At 37.8% G+C, this 18,388-nt stretch overlaps 1 protein-coding gene across 2 annotated transcripts in view; it reads right to left on the reverse strand.

Annotated features, from left to right (window-relative positions):
* The window catches only part of fcho2 (FCH and mu domain containing endocytic adaptor 2), a 51,505-nt gene that overhangs the window by 16,995 nt on the left and 16,122 nt on the right, over positions 1-18,388 (reverse strand). For both annotated transcript variants that reach the window (XM_058382864.1, XM_058382863.1), the window contains exons 4-15: positions 16,914-17,055; positions 15,765-15,917; positions 15,459-15,563; positions 15,204-15,302; positions 13,424-13,520; positions 10,575-10,619; positions 6,426-6,495; positions 6,228-6,252; positions 5,858-5,914; positions 5,670-5,730; positions 4,209-4,378; positions 188-212 (exon numbers count right to left, since the gene is read on the reverse strand). In XM_058382864.1, coding sequence (XP_058238847.1) covers positions 188-212; positions 4,209-4,378; positions 5,670-5,730; positions 5,858-5,914; positions 6,228-6,252; positions 6,426-6,495; positions 10,575-10,619; positions 13,424-13,520; positions 15,204-15,302; positions 15,459-15,563; positions 15,765-15,917; positions 16,914-17,055 — 1,049 coding nt within the window. The remainder of the gene's footprint in view (positions 1-187; positions 213-4,208; positions 4,379-5,669; positions 5,731-5,857; positions 5,915-6,227; positions 6,253-6,425; positions 6,496-10,574; positions 10,620-13,423; positions 13,521-15,203; positions 15,303-15,458; positions 15,564-15,764; positions 15,918-16,913; positions 17,056-18,388) is intronic.

Genomic DNA, 18,388 nt, shown 5'->3' on the forward strand with positions numbered 1-18,388 from the left:
AGAAAAAGAGGGACAACATGGAAAAAGAGGGACAACTTTGGGGACAACTTTGGTAATTGGCTTGCCAAAGTCATATCACACAATTTTATAAACCAATCAATTGACCATGTAGCATTCCATGATCTTATTTGGAAGACTGGAGACAAGCTTTACTGGAATGATGGGAGGAAAAAGAATAACTACTCACTGGACTGGTTCCTCCTCATGTGGACCTGGCAATGAAAAGCCATTAATTAATGAGAGAAATTATGACAGAGTTATGAAAATAACAGAGGACATTTAAGTATTGTCTCTCCACCTACATTCAGCAAAAACAGCCCTCCCAGGGTGTGTGCATACACACACGCACACACACTCGCACACGCACTCACAAACACGTCTTGCTATACTTGTGAGATATCAATTTTATAAGAATTTTATGGTTATATTTTATTCACTTATTCCATGTGTATTCTGGTTATATTAGTTGTATCAGGAGTGCAAAAAAAAAACACAGATTAATTGAAGTGACTACTATACATTCACCTATAATACAACAGACCTGATTATCTGGGTCTGTTGGTGTACAGTTAAATAAATATAAAGTCAACAAAACAGTTATAAGAAACAAAATGAAGGTGTTAAACCACATAAGAAAGCTGTAAACATGTACACAAACAAGGGGAAAAAAAGAGGGAAAGAGAGCATGAGTAAGAAAGTATTGAAGAATGAAAAGAAAAAAATTCCAGTAATTGAAAACAGCTCTGGAAAAGTTAACATTAAAAAACATCTGACAAAACTGCGGCAGCATGGAAAACAATAGAACAGACAAGCAAAGTATACAAATCTTTCGGCACACAAGTTAATATTTCATAAGGGAACTCCTATCATTTATTTAGTATTGGGGAATTCTTTGATCTGTTTCATCAAAATCTGTTTCATTCTCTTCCCTAGTATTCGTGAGTGCATTGTTGTACCACGGTGTTATGACCTGGTGTACTGACCACACAACGTGAAATAGGTTGATGGAATGCATGTAAGAAGATAAATTAGCGGCACACATCTTAATGTGAAAACCTTTTAATCATACAATTAGCTAAGCCGCTCTGAATATGTTATTGCATAAAGGACAGGAAGGTAGACAAGTTGTGTAACAAGTCCAAAACCAAACTATAAATACAGTGCCATACTGTATCTCTCCATCTGAAGAACTTTCTGCAAATGAAATTCATCTACTGTGAAGATCTCCAGACTGATCCTTCCACCTATTTGTTCTAGTGAGGGAATTAATGTGATTGAGTTTAAGGCACAATTTGGATTGAAGAAAAACAAAGTGAATTGTATAAATCCATGGTGAAATCTGCTGCTCAAATTCTCAAATAGAAAGCACAATGAATGTTCAAGTCTGCACAGCAAGCTGAAGCTGCTAAGAAGGGGAGGACAGAGTCATGCTAAAATCTGCTTCCCAGCCATGAGGTAAGGATGAAAGAAAACAGCAAAAATCTTTGGCACTGGACCAGAGAATACAAAAAGAAGAAAGCAGATGCGCCACCTACTGGACTCTGGGCCATTTTTTTCAACAAATTTTTAGAACAACCCTCTCTGTAAGCCGTCTCTGCTGTTCTCAGCTCTATGATAACATATTACTTGCTTTAGAAACATAGAAACAAAACAAAAAGGATGTTCAATCACTTTTGGATTTCCTGGCAAAAAAGGTACACAAAGGCAGTGTAAACCTCAACCTGTCAAAAAGGTAGTGTATCTGGGACAAAAGCTAACACCAAGACAGAGATACCACATGAGAAAAAACACAGCTATTTTAAATCACTTCACTCTCGACTAAGGTGAAAGCTCTATTTTCTGGGTTCAACTGTCACAAGGTTAATGAATAAGCATTTCATTCCACTACACTCTACAAACGACTTAAAGGTGACCTGAAACCCAGTAACACATTAACTTGGATAGAAGAAGACAAGGAAGCATTTCAGGAAATGAAAAAATACACAGACAGTCCAGCCCAGATCAAAGAAAACGTTTTTTTGTGCATAAGGGAAAATGAATTCATGAAAAGTGTACTTTGTTCAGAACAGGGAGATCGAAACAAGCCCTAGGATGGGGGCATGTTTAATAGCCATCCAAGGCAGTTCAACAAATACTCCTTATCACAATAGGTCAACAAAGTACACATTAACTGTTGCATGTAGAGCTGGGCGATATGGCCAAAAAAATTGAATCTCCGATTTTTTAAAAACAAAATTCGATTTTAAAATGATTATTTTTCTTTAAAAAAAATTAATAAAACACTAGAAACTATAGAATAGATTTTTTTTTAAATTTGAGCAAAAACATTATAACCAAACTAATGAACTGCTAATTTGGACTAAAAGTGCAAAGTGCAAAATTACTTTCGCTAACAAGTTTTTTTTTTTGTTATTTTAGAAAAACAATAATCAATACAACATAAAAACCTTTTTTGGGATGTATAAAACGCAAACTTTCACCAGTCTTTACAAGTTCTAATTATTCTAGTAAAATAAATTAATATAACAAAATATGAGGGATTTGTAAAGTGCAAACTGCAGACTTAAATCATTTTTTATAAAATAAATAATTGTCACCTGAAAAAAAATCCCTGAAGAAAAACAATTTTGTAAATCAGTTCAACATTCAACTAACACGCTAAATAAAATCAAACAGGAGCCATTTTACATCTGTGTATATGGGCACAATCAGGGGCGAGTGTAGGATTTTCATTTAAGGGGGACTCCGCCCCCGATGAGGGTATAATAGTAAAATATATATATATAAATAAATAAAATAAAGGTTTGACTAACAGGGTAGGATGGTAAACTTATTGCAGCTTTCCACTGTATTGCATAGATGTGTTTTATAACATACTGAACAAGCCAAATACAAGTCTTCCTGACCACACACGCGCGCGCGCGCGCGCACACACTTGTCCTCTGATCCTCGCTCTGCGACGCCGCGGTTTCTTCAGTCGGATTGAAGAACGTGCTGAAAGACGGGGAGGAGCCGAAGTCTGCCGCCGTTTTCGTCGCTAAGCCATTTTTAACATTTCTATTCAGCCACCCTAAGAATTCTGCGATTCTCCATAAACTCTACACAAATTCGTGATCGCTTCAGTGCCCTTTAAATTTCATATGAAACCGGCGGCAGACTTTCGGCTCCTCCCCGTCTTTCAGCGCGTTCTTCAATCCGACTGAAGAAACCGCGCCTCTCTTAGAAACAAGCTCTTTGCGTCGCAGAACTACGGAAGCTCGCTCTGCCAAACCAAAGTGAAATCGGAAAATCGATTTTCGTTTTTTCAACATTGACATAAACCATAAATTCGAATTAATCGATAATAACGATTAATCGCCCAGCTCTAGTTGCATGCCATCTAAACACTCCTGCCAAGAAACAGGCTCATCCTGTGAGAGCAACATGATATGCTAAATTGATAGCATCGCTGGAAACATTGTCTCTGATCATTAAGAAAGGACCTGCAAGCAACACTGCCACTAAACTCTCTGAATTTATGAATCATGACAAGAGTGACTGATCCAAATTACTGCAATGCCTAAGGAAGAAAGATGAGAGACTGAGTACAATCAGACAAAAGAATGATAATCTAGAACGGTTTATAGATAGACTATAGGTGGTAAGAGCAGATGGAAAGACAGGATGGGCGGGCAGTCACCACAGCTCACAAGGTGTCCACTCTGGAAAGCTCCCAGCAAACACCTTTACATTTTTCTTCACAGCTCTCACGTTTGTCATCAACTGCTCCACAAAAGACAGCTTTCTGATCTTCATATTTTAACTCATCTATTTAACATCAGCAAATGAAATCTGAAATTCGATTTTTTTTCATCTCATATTCATCTTTTGCCCTCAGATCCAAACGTCTTCAATGTTAAGCAAAAACAAAAGGCCAATTCTTTTAGAGGGGGCTGTGTATTGGGTAGGCTTTCACACATTTTGTTAGACAGGAGGGTAGAATCGTTGCGTGACAAGGTCAAAATCAAACTCTGATTACATTTCTGTATTTCTGCATTTCTCCATCTGAAAAATATTGATCTACCCTAAATTGTGGAAGTCTCTAGATTTATCCTTTCACCCTCTGCATTTAATGGAAGCATGCAGTTAGTCCCTTAAATGCCTGTTTATAGTTTACCTGCTTCAGTATTTCTGTGTATACTGTATGTGTCCATGTACGCATCTCTTACCGGAGCAGAGGGGGAAAGGGTTATGTTTCCAATAGAAGCCTTCAGCTCGTCGATGGTGGCTTTGTGCTGCTGTGTGCCACTGTTGGGCTGCATAGGTTTAATTTCCACATGAAATTTTCTGCGCTCATCTTCTTCATCTGAATCACTGGATGATGAGTTGTTGTCTTTGGTATGTGGATGGAATCATTAAGGAATCATGCTGGGCATGGACAAATGTATGTTTGTGTAAACAGTGACAGTTTATTAGTTACAAACAGCATGGTTGGCCAGATATTATTGTTAGGGAACCACATTTTAGTAAGTACTTTTATTTATTTTACTTATATTTTAGTAAATATACTTAAAACTAAATTTACCAGGAGCATTACTGTAGCGCAATGTACCCTTACTGGCCACTTCTACCTTGTTAGTCCAGTTTGCCTTCAGGTTATTTTCACATGAACAATTTGTTAGTCATCTTTTTGACATTCATCAGAGCTTCAATAAAATAAACATGGTGATGTTTAAAAATCCCAGCAACAGTGTAAGACAGCAGACACACTGATAATGGTCCACCACTCAACACAATCTGGTCAGTGGTGGTCTCTATCCACTGATATATGGAGTAGAAGCAGGATGACCAATTGTCTACAGCAACAAATCTATAACTGTGTAGGCATATTGTGACCTAGGTTTTTTATTTGATAACCTTGAAATAAACTTTTAGATGTCTACAAAACCACACAGATTAGTCCACAAAGGCTGTATTGGGTTCCAATGCAGACAGTCAAGAACAGAAAGCTGAGGCTGCAGTGGGCACAGGCTCACCAAAACTGTACAGTTGCTGACTGGAAAAAAGCATAGCCTGGTCTACTGGATGCAACCTGCCTCATCCAGGCTAATGGAGGTGGTGTAATGGTATGGGGACTGTGTTCTTGGCAAACTTTGAGTCTATTAATAGCAATCACTCGTCGCTTGAATGCCAGATTTTCTGAGTATTGTTGCTAACCATGTGCATCTCTTCAATGGTCACAATTTACACACTGGCTACTTCCAGTATGAACCATGTTACAAAGTGAAAGTCATCTTGAAACGGTTTTATAAACATGACAATGAGATTCATAGCAATAAAAAGCACCTGAAAAATCTGAAAAAGGGACTGCATGATGCAATCATGACAACATGGAAAATATTTCCAACATCTTGTGGAATCCATGTCATGACGAACTGAGGGCCAAGGAGGTCCCACTCAGTATTGTTATAGTTCCTGATAAAGTATTATATATTAAGTAACCTTGGTGCTGTAGGTCATGTAGGTAGCCAAAAGCAGCTGAATCATTACCATTTACAAGAAATAGCTTCAGAAGGATTCCATAAAACTGTTTTTTAGGCCATAACATATTTTTAACTATTCCTATATAGTCCTATATATCCACTAATGGCTAAGTAGTAATAAATAATCAGCAAGCAATGGAGAAAGGATATCATTTTCATTGAATTCCGGTCTGATACAATAACCCTCTTCATCCACCTGAGGCACATTCTAGGACAAAACAGTGAAGATTAAACACTAGATTAATTTTTCAAACAAATATTGCAATAATACAATGAATGTACGTATTTCATCCATTATTATATAGACAATTTTGAAACATTTGGCCACAACTCACAGCATTTTGAAAATCTATAGGTCCATAGTTATCGGAGGGAGCTCCATTGGCAGTGTTCTGTTAAAAGATTAAAAGTAAAATTTCTGTACATGCAGACAAACATTACAAGATTTGGTCAGCTGAAAAAACTGAACTGACAAATTCCTAAGCAAACATCTACTCCAGGTTTTATTTTGCTTTTCTCTGTATTTACTCATTTTATATTACTCATAACCCCACATTTACACATTTTAGAGCTTAAAGTCTTAAATTCAATTGATAAAGTTCTATTAATACAAAATGACAAAGGAAACATTTAAACACAATCAGTATAATTCAAGCATTGGTTCACAAATATCTGAAAAAGAAATACAGAAATAGGAATACTCACAGTAGTTTCAACTTCTGTAGATTCACTGAGTTAAAGGGAAAAAGAAATCATAATTACAAATTACTTAAAGAATAAATGACTGCTAGCATTATAGAAAACATATCCAGATCATTCATACAGCCAAGTAGTAAATGCAATAAATTATTTAGGGAGGTAATTGACTACAATATTCAGCACAAAAAAATTGTTTTTATTTACGTGGAATCTGTATCCTTCTCTTTTCTTCTTCCTGGAATTGCAAAGGTCTTCCTCTTTCTAGGTTTCGCACCTGGAAGTGCAAATTATACAGTGCAATTTCAAGACACTTTCCGACATGCAGAAATATACACAAACAGATGGGTGACAAATGAAATGAAAAAAACTGGTATTTTGCTCTATGAGGTGTTTTGTTTGTGTGGATTGTCCTCACATGTGTCCTTAGAATTACGGACCTTTAACTTAAGATTAAACATATGTCTCCAGATCCAATGCACCAATTCACAGGACACAAGTGTTACTTACTATAAGCCTGCATGTTCCTATACCTGCTTCATCTAAAAAATGTGGCGATCTGCCACAAATGTGAAATTCTCATCTATCATCTCAAATTCATCAGGACTGTGTACTGGGCAGGGCTTCATGCATTTATATAGACAAAAAGAGAGACAAGTTGTGTGAGTTAAGCAAAAACAACAAAGAACAGGGCTCACCATTCCATACTTTTAAAAGAAGCACTCTCTCTGTCTCTCTCTCTCACTCACACATTCATTGTTACTTCAATCAACTATGTGCAGCAAATCAGAAGTGGAAAACATCATAGGGGTTTCTCTGCCTCTAACACTGGACACAAAAAATGATCTAAAGCAACCAGAACAGTGGCTGACCAATACATTGTTCCCATAAAATCCCTGTAATATACCAGTGTCTAAGCCAAGTCCACCAAACACTTGAACAGTCTTTCCACAATCTGTCAGGACCATCAGTAAATAAACCGCCAGCTAAGAACAACCGACCCCCCCGCATGGACACAACCCCTCCAAACACTATCTACTTTAACCACTAACAATCCAGTCTTATCTTGTGCTCCCTCATTGCTAAACCCAAGTAACAAATACCTACTCACGACTGTCCAGTATTACTTGTCAGTTACAGCACAAGCGTAATTTTCTGTCTATATCCGTGCCAGTTTTTCTCCCTTGATTTTTACACTGTACTGTCAATTGTGTAAACTGTGGTCTAAGACATCCGAGGCCTTGGTGAAGGTCATTCATTCTACTTGTACCAAATTCAAGGCCTGTGAGCCACATATGGCTCCCCACCTCATTTCATTTGATCCAATTGAACTTGAAAAAATAGCAAATAAACAGATGGCAAAACGTCAACATTTTTTTTGTAACATTATTAAAAATTCACAAGTGACGGCCATTGTACTGCAAGTGAGAGCTATGGTGACATGGCCTGGTTAGAATTTAAATTAGATACTGTGCAAAACATACATATTACAATTATATAGTACAATAATAAAATAATGAATTAATTATTTACAAGTTCAGACACTTTAAAGGCACCCCTAATCAAGTTGATCTAGATCTGGCCACAGCATTTGAGTACCCTCACTGTTGATCTTCACATGACTTTTACATCAGTGCTGAAATAACTGCTGATGAGAGATGAGATGACAAGAGATGACACCAGAATGCCGTAAGGAAAGAAGACAATGCAGGACCAGACATAAAGATAACTGGGTATCAGTTTTCAACCACAGCAACTGACAGGTTTCCCCAGATTCCCTAAGATGCAGTTAACCCCATAGAGTAAACTTAAAAGAGATTAAAATAAATAACTTTTTTTTTTGACAATGCAAAGAAGTTCCTTGCATTACTGTCCAAAGAGAAAACAGTCTTTGTTTTCTATTGGGTCACACAAGCTGGGTTTTTGATGTCAAATGTCATGTAGATAAGCCAGCATGGAGAAGTAACTAGCCACTGCATGCTTGCTGAGGATAACATGCACTGTCATTATAAGGACTTTCAAATCAGAAACCGTAAGGGAATAAAACAGACTTTGTTAGTCATGAAGGTCTCTGAGAGATTCATTTAGAATTTCAGTTGCTCCTCCATCCCTGAAACTATTAACCCACTTTAGCTCGCCTACCACACCAATAGATCTACAGTGTATGCCATCTTTCATGTCCTCCACATCACCCTCACTCACACCAACAACAATAAGGGGAACTACAGTGAGGGAAAAAATTATTTGATCCCCTGCTGATTTTGTACGTTTGCCCACTGACAATGAAATGATCAGTCTGTAATTTTAATGGTAGGTGTATTTGAACAGTGAGAGGCAGAATAACAAAAAAAAATCCAGAAAAACACATTTCAGAAAAGTTCTACATTGATTTGCATTTTAATGAGTGAAATAAGTATTTGATCCCCTATCAGTCAGAAAGATTTCTGGCTCCCAGGTGTCTTTTATACAGGTAACGAGCTGAGATTACAGTAGGAACACTCTCAGGGAGTGCTCTTAATCTGAAAGACACCTGTCCACAGAAGGAAGCAATCAATCAGATTCCAAACTCTCCATCATGGCCAAGACCAGAGAGCTGTCCATGGATGTCAGGGACAAGATTGTAGACCTACACAAGGCTGGAATGAGCTACAAGACCATCGCCAAGCAGCTTGCTGAGAAGATGACAACAGTTGGTGCGATTATTCCCAAATGGAAGAAACACAAAAGGACTGTCAATCTTCCTCGGTCTGGGGCTCCATGCAAGATCTCACCTCATGGAGTTTCAATGATCATGAGAATGGCGAGGAATCAGCCCAGAATTACACTGGAGGATTTTGTCAATGATCTCAAGGCAGCTGGGACCATAGTCACCAAGAAAACAATTGGTAACGCACTACGCCGTGAAAGACTGAAATCCAGTAGTGCCCGCAAGGTCCCCCTGCTAAAGAAAGCACATGTACAGGCTCATCTGAAGTTTGCCAGTGAACATCTGAATGATTCAGAGGAGAACTGGGTGAAAGTGTTGTGGTCAAATGAGACCAAAATCCAGCTCTTTGGCATCAACTGAACTCACTGTGTTTGGAGGAGGAGGAATGCTGCCTATGACCCCAAGTACACCATCCCCAGGTGACAGGACAACTCAGCCAGGGCACTGAAAATGGGCCGTGGATGGATATTCCAGCCTGACAATGACCCAAAACACACGGCCAAGGCAAAAAAGGAGTGGTTCAAAAAGAAGCACATTAAGGTCCTGTAGTGGCCTAGCCAGTCTCCAGACCTTAATCCCATAGAAAATCTGTGGAGGGAGCTGAAGGTTCAGCCACAAAACTTTAATGACTTGGAGAGGATCTGCAAAGAGGAGTGGGCCCAAATTCCTTGAGATGTGAGATGTGTGCAAACCTGGTGGCCAACTACAAGAAATGTCTGACATCTGTGATTGCCAACAAGGGTTTGCCACCAAGTACTAAGTCATGTTTTGCAGAGGGGTGAAATACTTATTTCACTCAGTAAAATGCAAATCAATGTATAACTTTTTTTGAAATGTGTTTTTCTGGATTTTTTTGTTGTTATTCTGTCTCTCACTGTTCAGATAAACCTACCATTAAAATTACTGATCATTTCTTTGTCAGTGGACAAACGTACAAAATCAGCAGGGGATCAAATAATTTTTTCCCCTCACTGTATGTGAGGCTGCTGTTTATAGACTACAGTTCAGCCTTCAATAATATAGTCCCACACTGGCTGGTCTCCAGGCTCAGGGCCCTTGGGCTTAACACCTTACTCTGCACCTGGGTCTTGGACCTCCTAACAGGCAGACCCCAGGTAGAGAGTGGGATGGTTCACCTCCAACACTATCAACCAGGACACTGGAGCACCACAACAAAACTAAAGAACTAATTGTGGACTTCAGGAAGAGACAGCAGCAGAATCACATTCCACTCATGTTTGGCAACACACCTGGGGACAGAGTGAGTAACTTCATCTCTGAGGACCCAACCTGGAAATATCACATCCAAACACTCTATGAAACACTCATATCTATAACAGACGATGCAGCACTGGAGCTGTCAAAGACTTCACCCACCCCAGTAACTGTATGTTCACCCTGCTGCAAACAGGCAAGCCCTTCCACAGACTGAAGGTAAAAACTGAGTGGCTTAGGAGGAGCTTCTTCCCTCTAATCCCTCTAATGAACTGCTTTGTGAAAAGGGCAAACAGTATTTGTTTGCCATGTCTGTTGATTTTGTTGAAGCAGAAGAGATCAGTTTTCATGTGTCTCCTGTACAGCTTTAAGTTAATTAACAACAAAGTGATAACGTTTTTATAACATTGTTTTAACCCATAAAAGTCACATACCTTCTGTAGTAAGAGAAACAGTGCATTCCTCAAAGTCAATGGGTCCTGTAAACATACACAGCAAAAAAAAAAAAAATATATGTGTTGCAGTTTCGTCACCATGCAGTTCAAAATTCCATACAGTTCAGATATACACATAATGATTGACTAATATGAACACTGACAACTGTAGAACAATCTCGAGGGCAATGCTGACAAACCAACGAATAAATAATGAAAATGAGAATTAATTTTGAATCAATTAATCAATTTATTATGTATTCTCAGTAGTCTAAAGCACAAGAAACTTTATCAAATATGCTGTGAATAAAGAATAAAAACATTTTTAAATTACAGAAATAAAATCATGAATAAAATAAAATGGTGATAAAATACTTCTGTGACTAAGAGCAAAGACAGAGCACATGGAGAAATAGCACACTGGCCACTTTTTTAACATCCCCAAAAAACCAAGGCTTATACCACTGTATATCATATGGATACAGTAACAGATCAGTTGAGGCACTATTAACTTCCTGTATGTTCTCACTCACTGCAATATACAGTCCAACCTATCCAACAAAATCACCATAAAATTGTTTACAACCTGTGTTCTAACCATTTGTCCAACCTTATTGAAACGTCTTATGTTGAATGCATTTATGTCTTTATTTAAAAAAAAAGAAAATATCTCCAGCAGAAAAGTACAGGTAGTATGTAGATCAAGCTGTATTATAGTCTGAAAATGTCTCCTGCTGTAAACTATATTTAAGAATTTAGTTTATTCTCGATAGGCATGATATTTTGTTGGAATACCAGCATGCAATTTCATTCAGGTTAGTCAGATATGTGAACTAGAAGTCAGGTAAGGAGCCACACAGGGACCGGCTTTATTTACACACATGAACTACTAACAAGAAACCCTTTTCTTATCTTGCCTAAAGTCAGAAACATTCATTGCAGCATGGTTAAAAATTCTTTTGGCTGTTTCCATACACAATTGGCCATGAAAGTGCTTGTATATAAAGAAGGCACATGGTCATGCGGTCAACAGTGTGTCCAAAATATTTGTGTGTGGTATAGAGCCAGTTTAACAGCTTGCCCAGGGAATGGAAAAATGCTACTCACCAGGACACGTTTAAAAATTTCCTTGTTAAGAAGTTTTTCAAACCTCCAATTTTGCACCAATTTAATCAAAGTAGTCCAATTATTTGATTGGACAAATGGCATTCCAAGGGTGCTTATATTTACCATCACGCCACTGTCTGTGTTCACTACATAAAACCTGTTACTACACTTACTGTGGGACATCAGTCAGTCTATACACTAAAAGGCAAATTCAATACTTAAATATAACACACTGTTTTTTTTAAATTAAATTTTTCTACTTTCAATGAACATGTCTGTTTGGGAGAAAAAAACACCTCTGTCTCTGGCTTAAGCTAACTGTGGCAGACATGCATTTGGGTATATACCACATATGCCTAGCAAACACTGTGATAAAACATGAGGGAAGAACTGCTTTGGATGCACATGCTGCAACTACCTATTACTAATATTACCTAATGATATATTAGTTTCAGCTAGGTGTATTTTTAAAACAACAAAATCTGTATAAAATTCTTGTTAAAGACATGTTTAGTAAAATGCAAGTGATTGAGGAGGCTGTGAAGAATCCAACACTATAATAACCCTCTCTTATTTAGCATACAGGCTAAACACAAGCCAGCAGTAAGGTAAGCAGATTTTTACTAAAAACACAAAGAGACTACAGGCCTATATAAGCCCCAAAACTTACAGACTTAAACAAACAGACTGACCAGTCCTTAGAGATCTGTTAGTCAGTTTGGGGTGTTTTTTTTTTTGGAAGACAAAGATGTCAACTCTAATGGTAACATGCAATGCTCTAATCAGCTGTGGCTTCTTTAGGAGCTATTTGTTTGAAAAATATTTGAAAATACTGAATCTGAAATGTCAGCTGGATGATATTAATTTCTTATTTACAGAACTAGTGTATAAAAGCAATAACTCACTCACACAAAAGAACGTTTGCATGTGTGATATTGCTTAAATGAACAGTGCACTTATCATTGGCACAAAAACAATTTTACACGACAGTGGCTGTCAAAACAAACACCCAGGCCTAAATATTGTATGTGTACCTCTAGAGTCCCTGTACACAACACACACAGCCTATATACAGGACTTTATCTTCAATGACCAGCATGGAAAAATCATCTAGTGTTGACTAAGGCAAGACAAGTCTTGTAGTACTTGTTTATTACTACTTCACATAGCAGTAATCTAAAATAGGCTGTTATTGCATTAATACAGTTGTTTGCTTACTGTATTATAATTCCTGTCATTTTATGGCTTATAAGTTAGTTGTTTATCAAGTTTTTTTGTACCATAAGCACATTACCCCCATAGACACAACAAGAAAACTGAGAACAAAATATCACAGAATTACTTCCTGAGAGTGAGAAAAAAATCCTATGCCTTCATCTTTTGAACAGATTTTCAGTTGTTTTCTATCCTCCCTTATTTAGCATAGAGGGAGCGGGGACACATAAGCCAACACCAGCCAGCAGTAAGGTAAGCAGATTTTTACTAAAAACACAGAGACTACAGGCCTAGATCAGTCCTCAGTTCTCACAGTCTTTGACCTCTAGAAAAGGGCACCTTATATGCACAAATTTAAAAATATATACAAAAAGCTTTAAAATGGCCCTCTACAGGTGTCTACAACTGTGTTAAGCTTAAAAGCTTGTTTTAAACAATGAACCATGTATATAGGTAGCTCTTGGAACTTATGTCTGTATGAATGTGTGTGTGTGTGTGTGTGTATGTGTGTGTATGTATGGTGTTACCTGGCCTTTCTTTGCCGGTCCCTTTGCTCTCGGCGAGTTTCTGTAATAGACTTTCCACAGACGTGTTTTCCATGTTAATCACAAACTCTTTCTGCACCTTCACAATGAATCAAACAGAGCTTATTGTTAGAAAATAAACAGGTAGTAAATATTCATTCATTCATCCACTCACTATGTTCTGGATACAGGAAAAACAAGTGAATCACCGTACAAAATATAACTCAGGCTCAGGATTAAAATGGGAACCTTGGAGCTATGAGAATAGCACTGTGCCAGCCAACAAACCAATGATGTCAACCTCAAATTCTGCCAAGGCCACATCAGCATTTTTCTTCACATCAGCTTTTCAAATCTGACAAATCTAGTTTTATATCATGTTCCCACATCTTCACAAACTAGAACCGCACACAACACTTCTCAGTTTAAGTGTACAAAGTTATTTATCTTTTCATTCCCCAAAACGATATCCTGACTATGCCACTGCCAACTAAGGAGGACAAATTTAACTCCATATTAATGCCCATGGTTTTGGAATGAAATGTGTCTTCATTTAAATTATACTGTTTTATTCTTCCATCAATAATGTGGTGCCATTTTCATTTGTTGCATTTTTTACATATCTGTTGCAGTTTTTGTTGCTGGTAAGTCTTTTTAAAGAATCAGGGGCTATCCACATTAGATCTTTTTAAAAAATTTTGTGTCTATATTCAACCAATCTTCAAGGTACATTTATACTGTATATTTATAATGATATTTAGCTTGTCTAGTGTATTAGTTACAGGATGTTTAGTAATTCTTCCTCCATCATTAGTAACAGTTTAACCTGTGATGCATGTATTTTAGGTAGCTCTCTGATAGAGAAGATTGTAGCATTAGAGGTGTATCCAGGCACTAGAGGGGGTTAGCAAGAATAAGAACAGTGTAGTATCTGTAGGAGAAAGTAGCCAGAGTTAGCAATCACCCACTTAGAGCCCTCACATCTGGGCAAACGGATGACAACTTAGCGACATAATTCCAAAGTGAAAGTTACTGCTAAGGCTCTCAGACTAGAGTACCCTTCCTCTCCACTTGACATGTCTAACAGGTCTCCTCAGTAAAGCACCTGCTGAGAAACCTCAAAGAGCTCTAGTTATAGAAGACTGTCTTTCGGCATGTGAAATTAGCAAGTCCTTTAGGGCCTCCAGCAGCACTGGTTAAGGGCATACTGGCAGCCAGGGTGCGAGACATGGCAGGTACTCTTGGGGTCTTGGGTAAGTGGAGTAGTTTTTCATGTAGGAGCTAATGATTATATGCCTATATGTCAGTCAGATGTTACTAAGTGTAACATTGTGTGTACTTTAGTGAAAGCAATGTCTGATGAAGTTATATGCTCTGGCTCCGCCCCACTATTGCGTGGATTTAGATTTCTTACCATCTGAAGCACTTACTCTTAATGAAACTAGTACTGATCTGGGTGTTTAATGTATTACATTTAAAAGAAACATGGATTAAACCAAATGAGTATGGAGCATTAAATGAAGCTAGTCCTGGACAGTTATATACACCAGCCACCAGATGTCATCGCAGATATTTATGATGATAATCTAGGCATGATTTATTATTAGTATTACTATATAACTGGGTGTTGATGCAATGAAAAAAAAAAATCAAAAAGATTTGGGCTCATGTGGAAAGGGTTTAAATACCTCTGGTGTACCATATGTGCCTTTCAATTAGCAGCAGAAATACAAATCCGACAATACTGATATGACTGTATGTCCGAGTCTGTGTGTGCACTCACCTCTCCAATCTGTTTGTGTGTATCCTCGATCAAGTGAGAATATGACCGTATAATGTCCTTCATTTGCACAATATGGCTTTCTTCAATGTCCTGAAACTTCTGTTTTAACACACACACACATAATTCACGGGTCAGAAGAGAAGAGAAGCACATGCGTTGTGGAGTATCTGTGTCTGATTTGGATGGTTCCAATTCAAAAGACCACAATTCGAGCCCATTAGTGAGGAAAAACCTTACATACACAGACATACACACCTGTGCTGTCTCTTCCATTTTTTGCTCAAATTCAGTCTTTGTGCTGGCGTATTTCTCCACAAAGGTCTTGTATGCTTCTCGGGCTTTCTTAACCTTCACCCCAGCCTGAACAAACACAAGAGACTTTTTTATTTGTTCTCATAATTTTGAGAAGTATGTATGTGAGACACATGCATATTCATTTTCTGTTAAAAGTGTGTATGGGAGAAGAGATGTGAGAAGAGATGAAGCCATGTGTCTTTATATCCAAGTATGTGATATGTATGTAACTACTTCTATATGGCACTTTAGTGTATGTGCATATACCTTATCAAGGTCTCTCTGAGTTGAACCCTCTTTGCGCATACGTTCCTGCTCCAGAATCTTGCTGTTGTAGTTTTCTTTACTTTTTTGTAATGCCTGGGACACACTCTGGATGTTTTGTACAGCCTCCAGCGTGGGTGCCACTTCCTCCTTAGTCTAATACAAATAGTAGACAGTTGAACAGTTTAGTACTTCTCTACTCCAAATGCCAAAAAATGTAAATGTAATGTACCTTAAGTGCAATTGCTTCTGCATGCACAGGCAAGTATTTGACATGAAGTTAAAGTTTTCATAAACCAGTATATTACACTTATTTGTTTTATATTAATGAGATATTTATAAAAATAATGCCATTGTTTTCACTTTTACATTAAATTTATTTCAATTAAAAACTCATTTCTACACATTTTTTTAATGTAAGGGTTAAGAGAAGCAAAAAGAGAGCAAAAAAAAAAAAAAATCAGGAGAGAGCAAACACAATCCTACTACATCAGAGCGCTCACTGAAGCCTTAAAATACCTGTGCAAATCTTGCTGTGATTTTGACTTTAGGTGCGTTTATATGGACACCTGTAATCCGATCGTAACAGGACTAGAAGCAAAATCGGATTAAAAAAGTGTCATGTAAACACGTCAATCGGATGGAATTTGCCACATCCGATTAAAATTTCAATCAGATGGTAAGGGGTGGTTTAAACCATTTTTAGTCCGATCGGGAGGACATGTAAACACTTAATGGGATGGAATATGTTCCTGGAAAGTTCTGCGCATGTGCAATGATGCAAGAATGACGCATGACGTACGGATGTTGTCGTAGGTAAAATGGCGGGCGCTAAGCAAAACGGCGGGAATCCTGTTTTCGTGGACTGTGCGCATGTCAAAAGATCTAATCCGATTCTAATCATGTGTCATGTAAACACACATAACAATCTGATTACTTTATACCGCATTCATGTAAACACTGCGATCGGATTCGTCAGTCTGATTGAATTCAGTCCGATCTGTTTAAAAAGTGTCCATGTACATGCACCTTTTGACTTGCATTCAATCTCAACCCCCCTTCTGTTTAAAGTCTATACCACTGCTGTCTCAAACACAAAGGTATAAAGGTAGGTTTTTGATTTACAAAATTGGTTTGAAGCAAGAACAGTACCTTCTTATGGGCTTTGGTCTGTTCCTCTGCATATTTCTGCACCTCCTTGATGAGGTCTTGCAATTTGCGCACAAGCTCCATATGGCAGACAGCCAGCTTTTCTGTTGACACCTTAAATACATCCCATACTGGAGCAAATGTCCTGTAGGAGAAGTGAACTTTTAAAGCCATCACACAGACAATCTATAGCCTACACGTTTACAACAAAAAATAGGTTACACAGGGCAAACAAATTTATAGGACTTATGTTCTCAATGCTCATGTTTAATTTGCTTTGTGGGTGAAGCTGTTTAAGATAATGTGTTCTACCTTTTTCACAGGATACCACCACCCCCTGCACTACAGTATACCTGTACTCACTTGATGCAATACTTTCTGCAATTGTGTGGTTCTAAAGCATATCACACAGAGATTAGACACCTAGACATTTACTGTTTGTTACATAGAGAAACAGAGCAACAAGTGCCTGGAGAACAACAGATGGCTTTGTGGTTGATGTAATCGTGGTGGCCATCCACTGGGGGAAGAATAGGGATGTGTGTGCCATCCAGCCCACTGTATTCCTCATATTTCTCTCATCATAGACACTATCTACTAGTACAAAAAGGCACCGTAATCTAAGTGAAAATAAAATATTTTAATGTTAAGTAAAAACCTTATCAATAAAGCATACTTTGTACAGGTGAGCAGATAAGACCATATTCTAAGGGGAAAAGAGATTTGGTTCTGACAGGTCACTCAACCTTTTTGCCTGTATATAGTATGCATCAATAAGGTGTATACTTAATTTGGACTTTTAATAAGACTGTCTTAATGCATTAAGTCAAGTAAAGCATTTTCTTTATAATGATTTTCTATGGGAGAGAACACATTTAACAAAGATTTTGTATTTCCACTTGGATTGGCATTATCTTAGCAGTAGATAGGATTGATGATGAGAGAAATGTGAGAGAAAATGGATTTCCCTGGTCGTTGTTTTAATGCATTATGCCATGTTAATCGTTTTGCATGCTGAGCATTTTAGAACGTCCAAAGAAACTACGGTATGCAATTTCACTGGCCTCTGCTACATTCAGCCTGATATAAAGCATTCATCGTTCTTTAATTAGCTGGGCGCACCACATATATACAACAAGGTATGGTCATTTGACTAACGAGGTTAGGTGACAATTTTTAAACGCATGTTCATTTTGCTGATAACAGAACAGTGCAAAAAAAGTGGATGGAAACTTGGCTACTGACATCAACACACTGGGGAATTCTTCTTTTCTAGACCTTTACCACAGCTTCTTTCAGTTGTTGTTTGTTTTGGGAAGAAACAAAACAAGTTTGAAGGGTTCCCCTTCAATCATGTGTTCAGGTGGTGAAATGCATGCTCATTGACCCCAACCTCCAAGGATGGGATATGCGAAGAAAGAATTTCACTGTGCTGTAATGTATATGTGACAAATAAAGGCTGTTTCATTTCATTTCAT

The sequence above is a fragment of the Hemibagrus wyckioides genome, linkage group LG28 (genome assembly GCF_019097595.1).
Source record: "Hemibagrus wyckioides isolate EC202008001 linkage group LG28, SWU_Hwy_1.0, whole genome shotgun sequence".
Lineage (NCBI taxonomy): Eukaryota > Metazoa > Chordata > Actinopteri > Siluriformes > Bagridae > Hemibagrus > Hemibagrus wyckioides.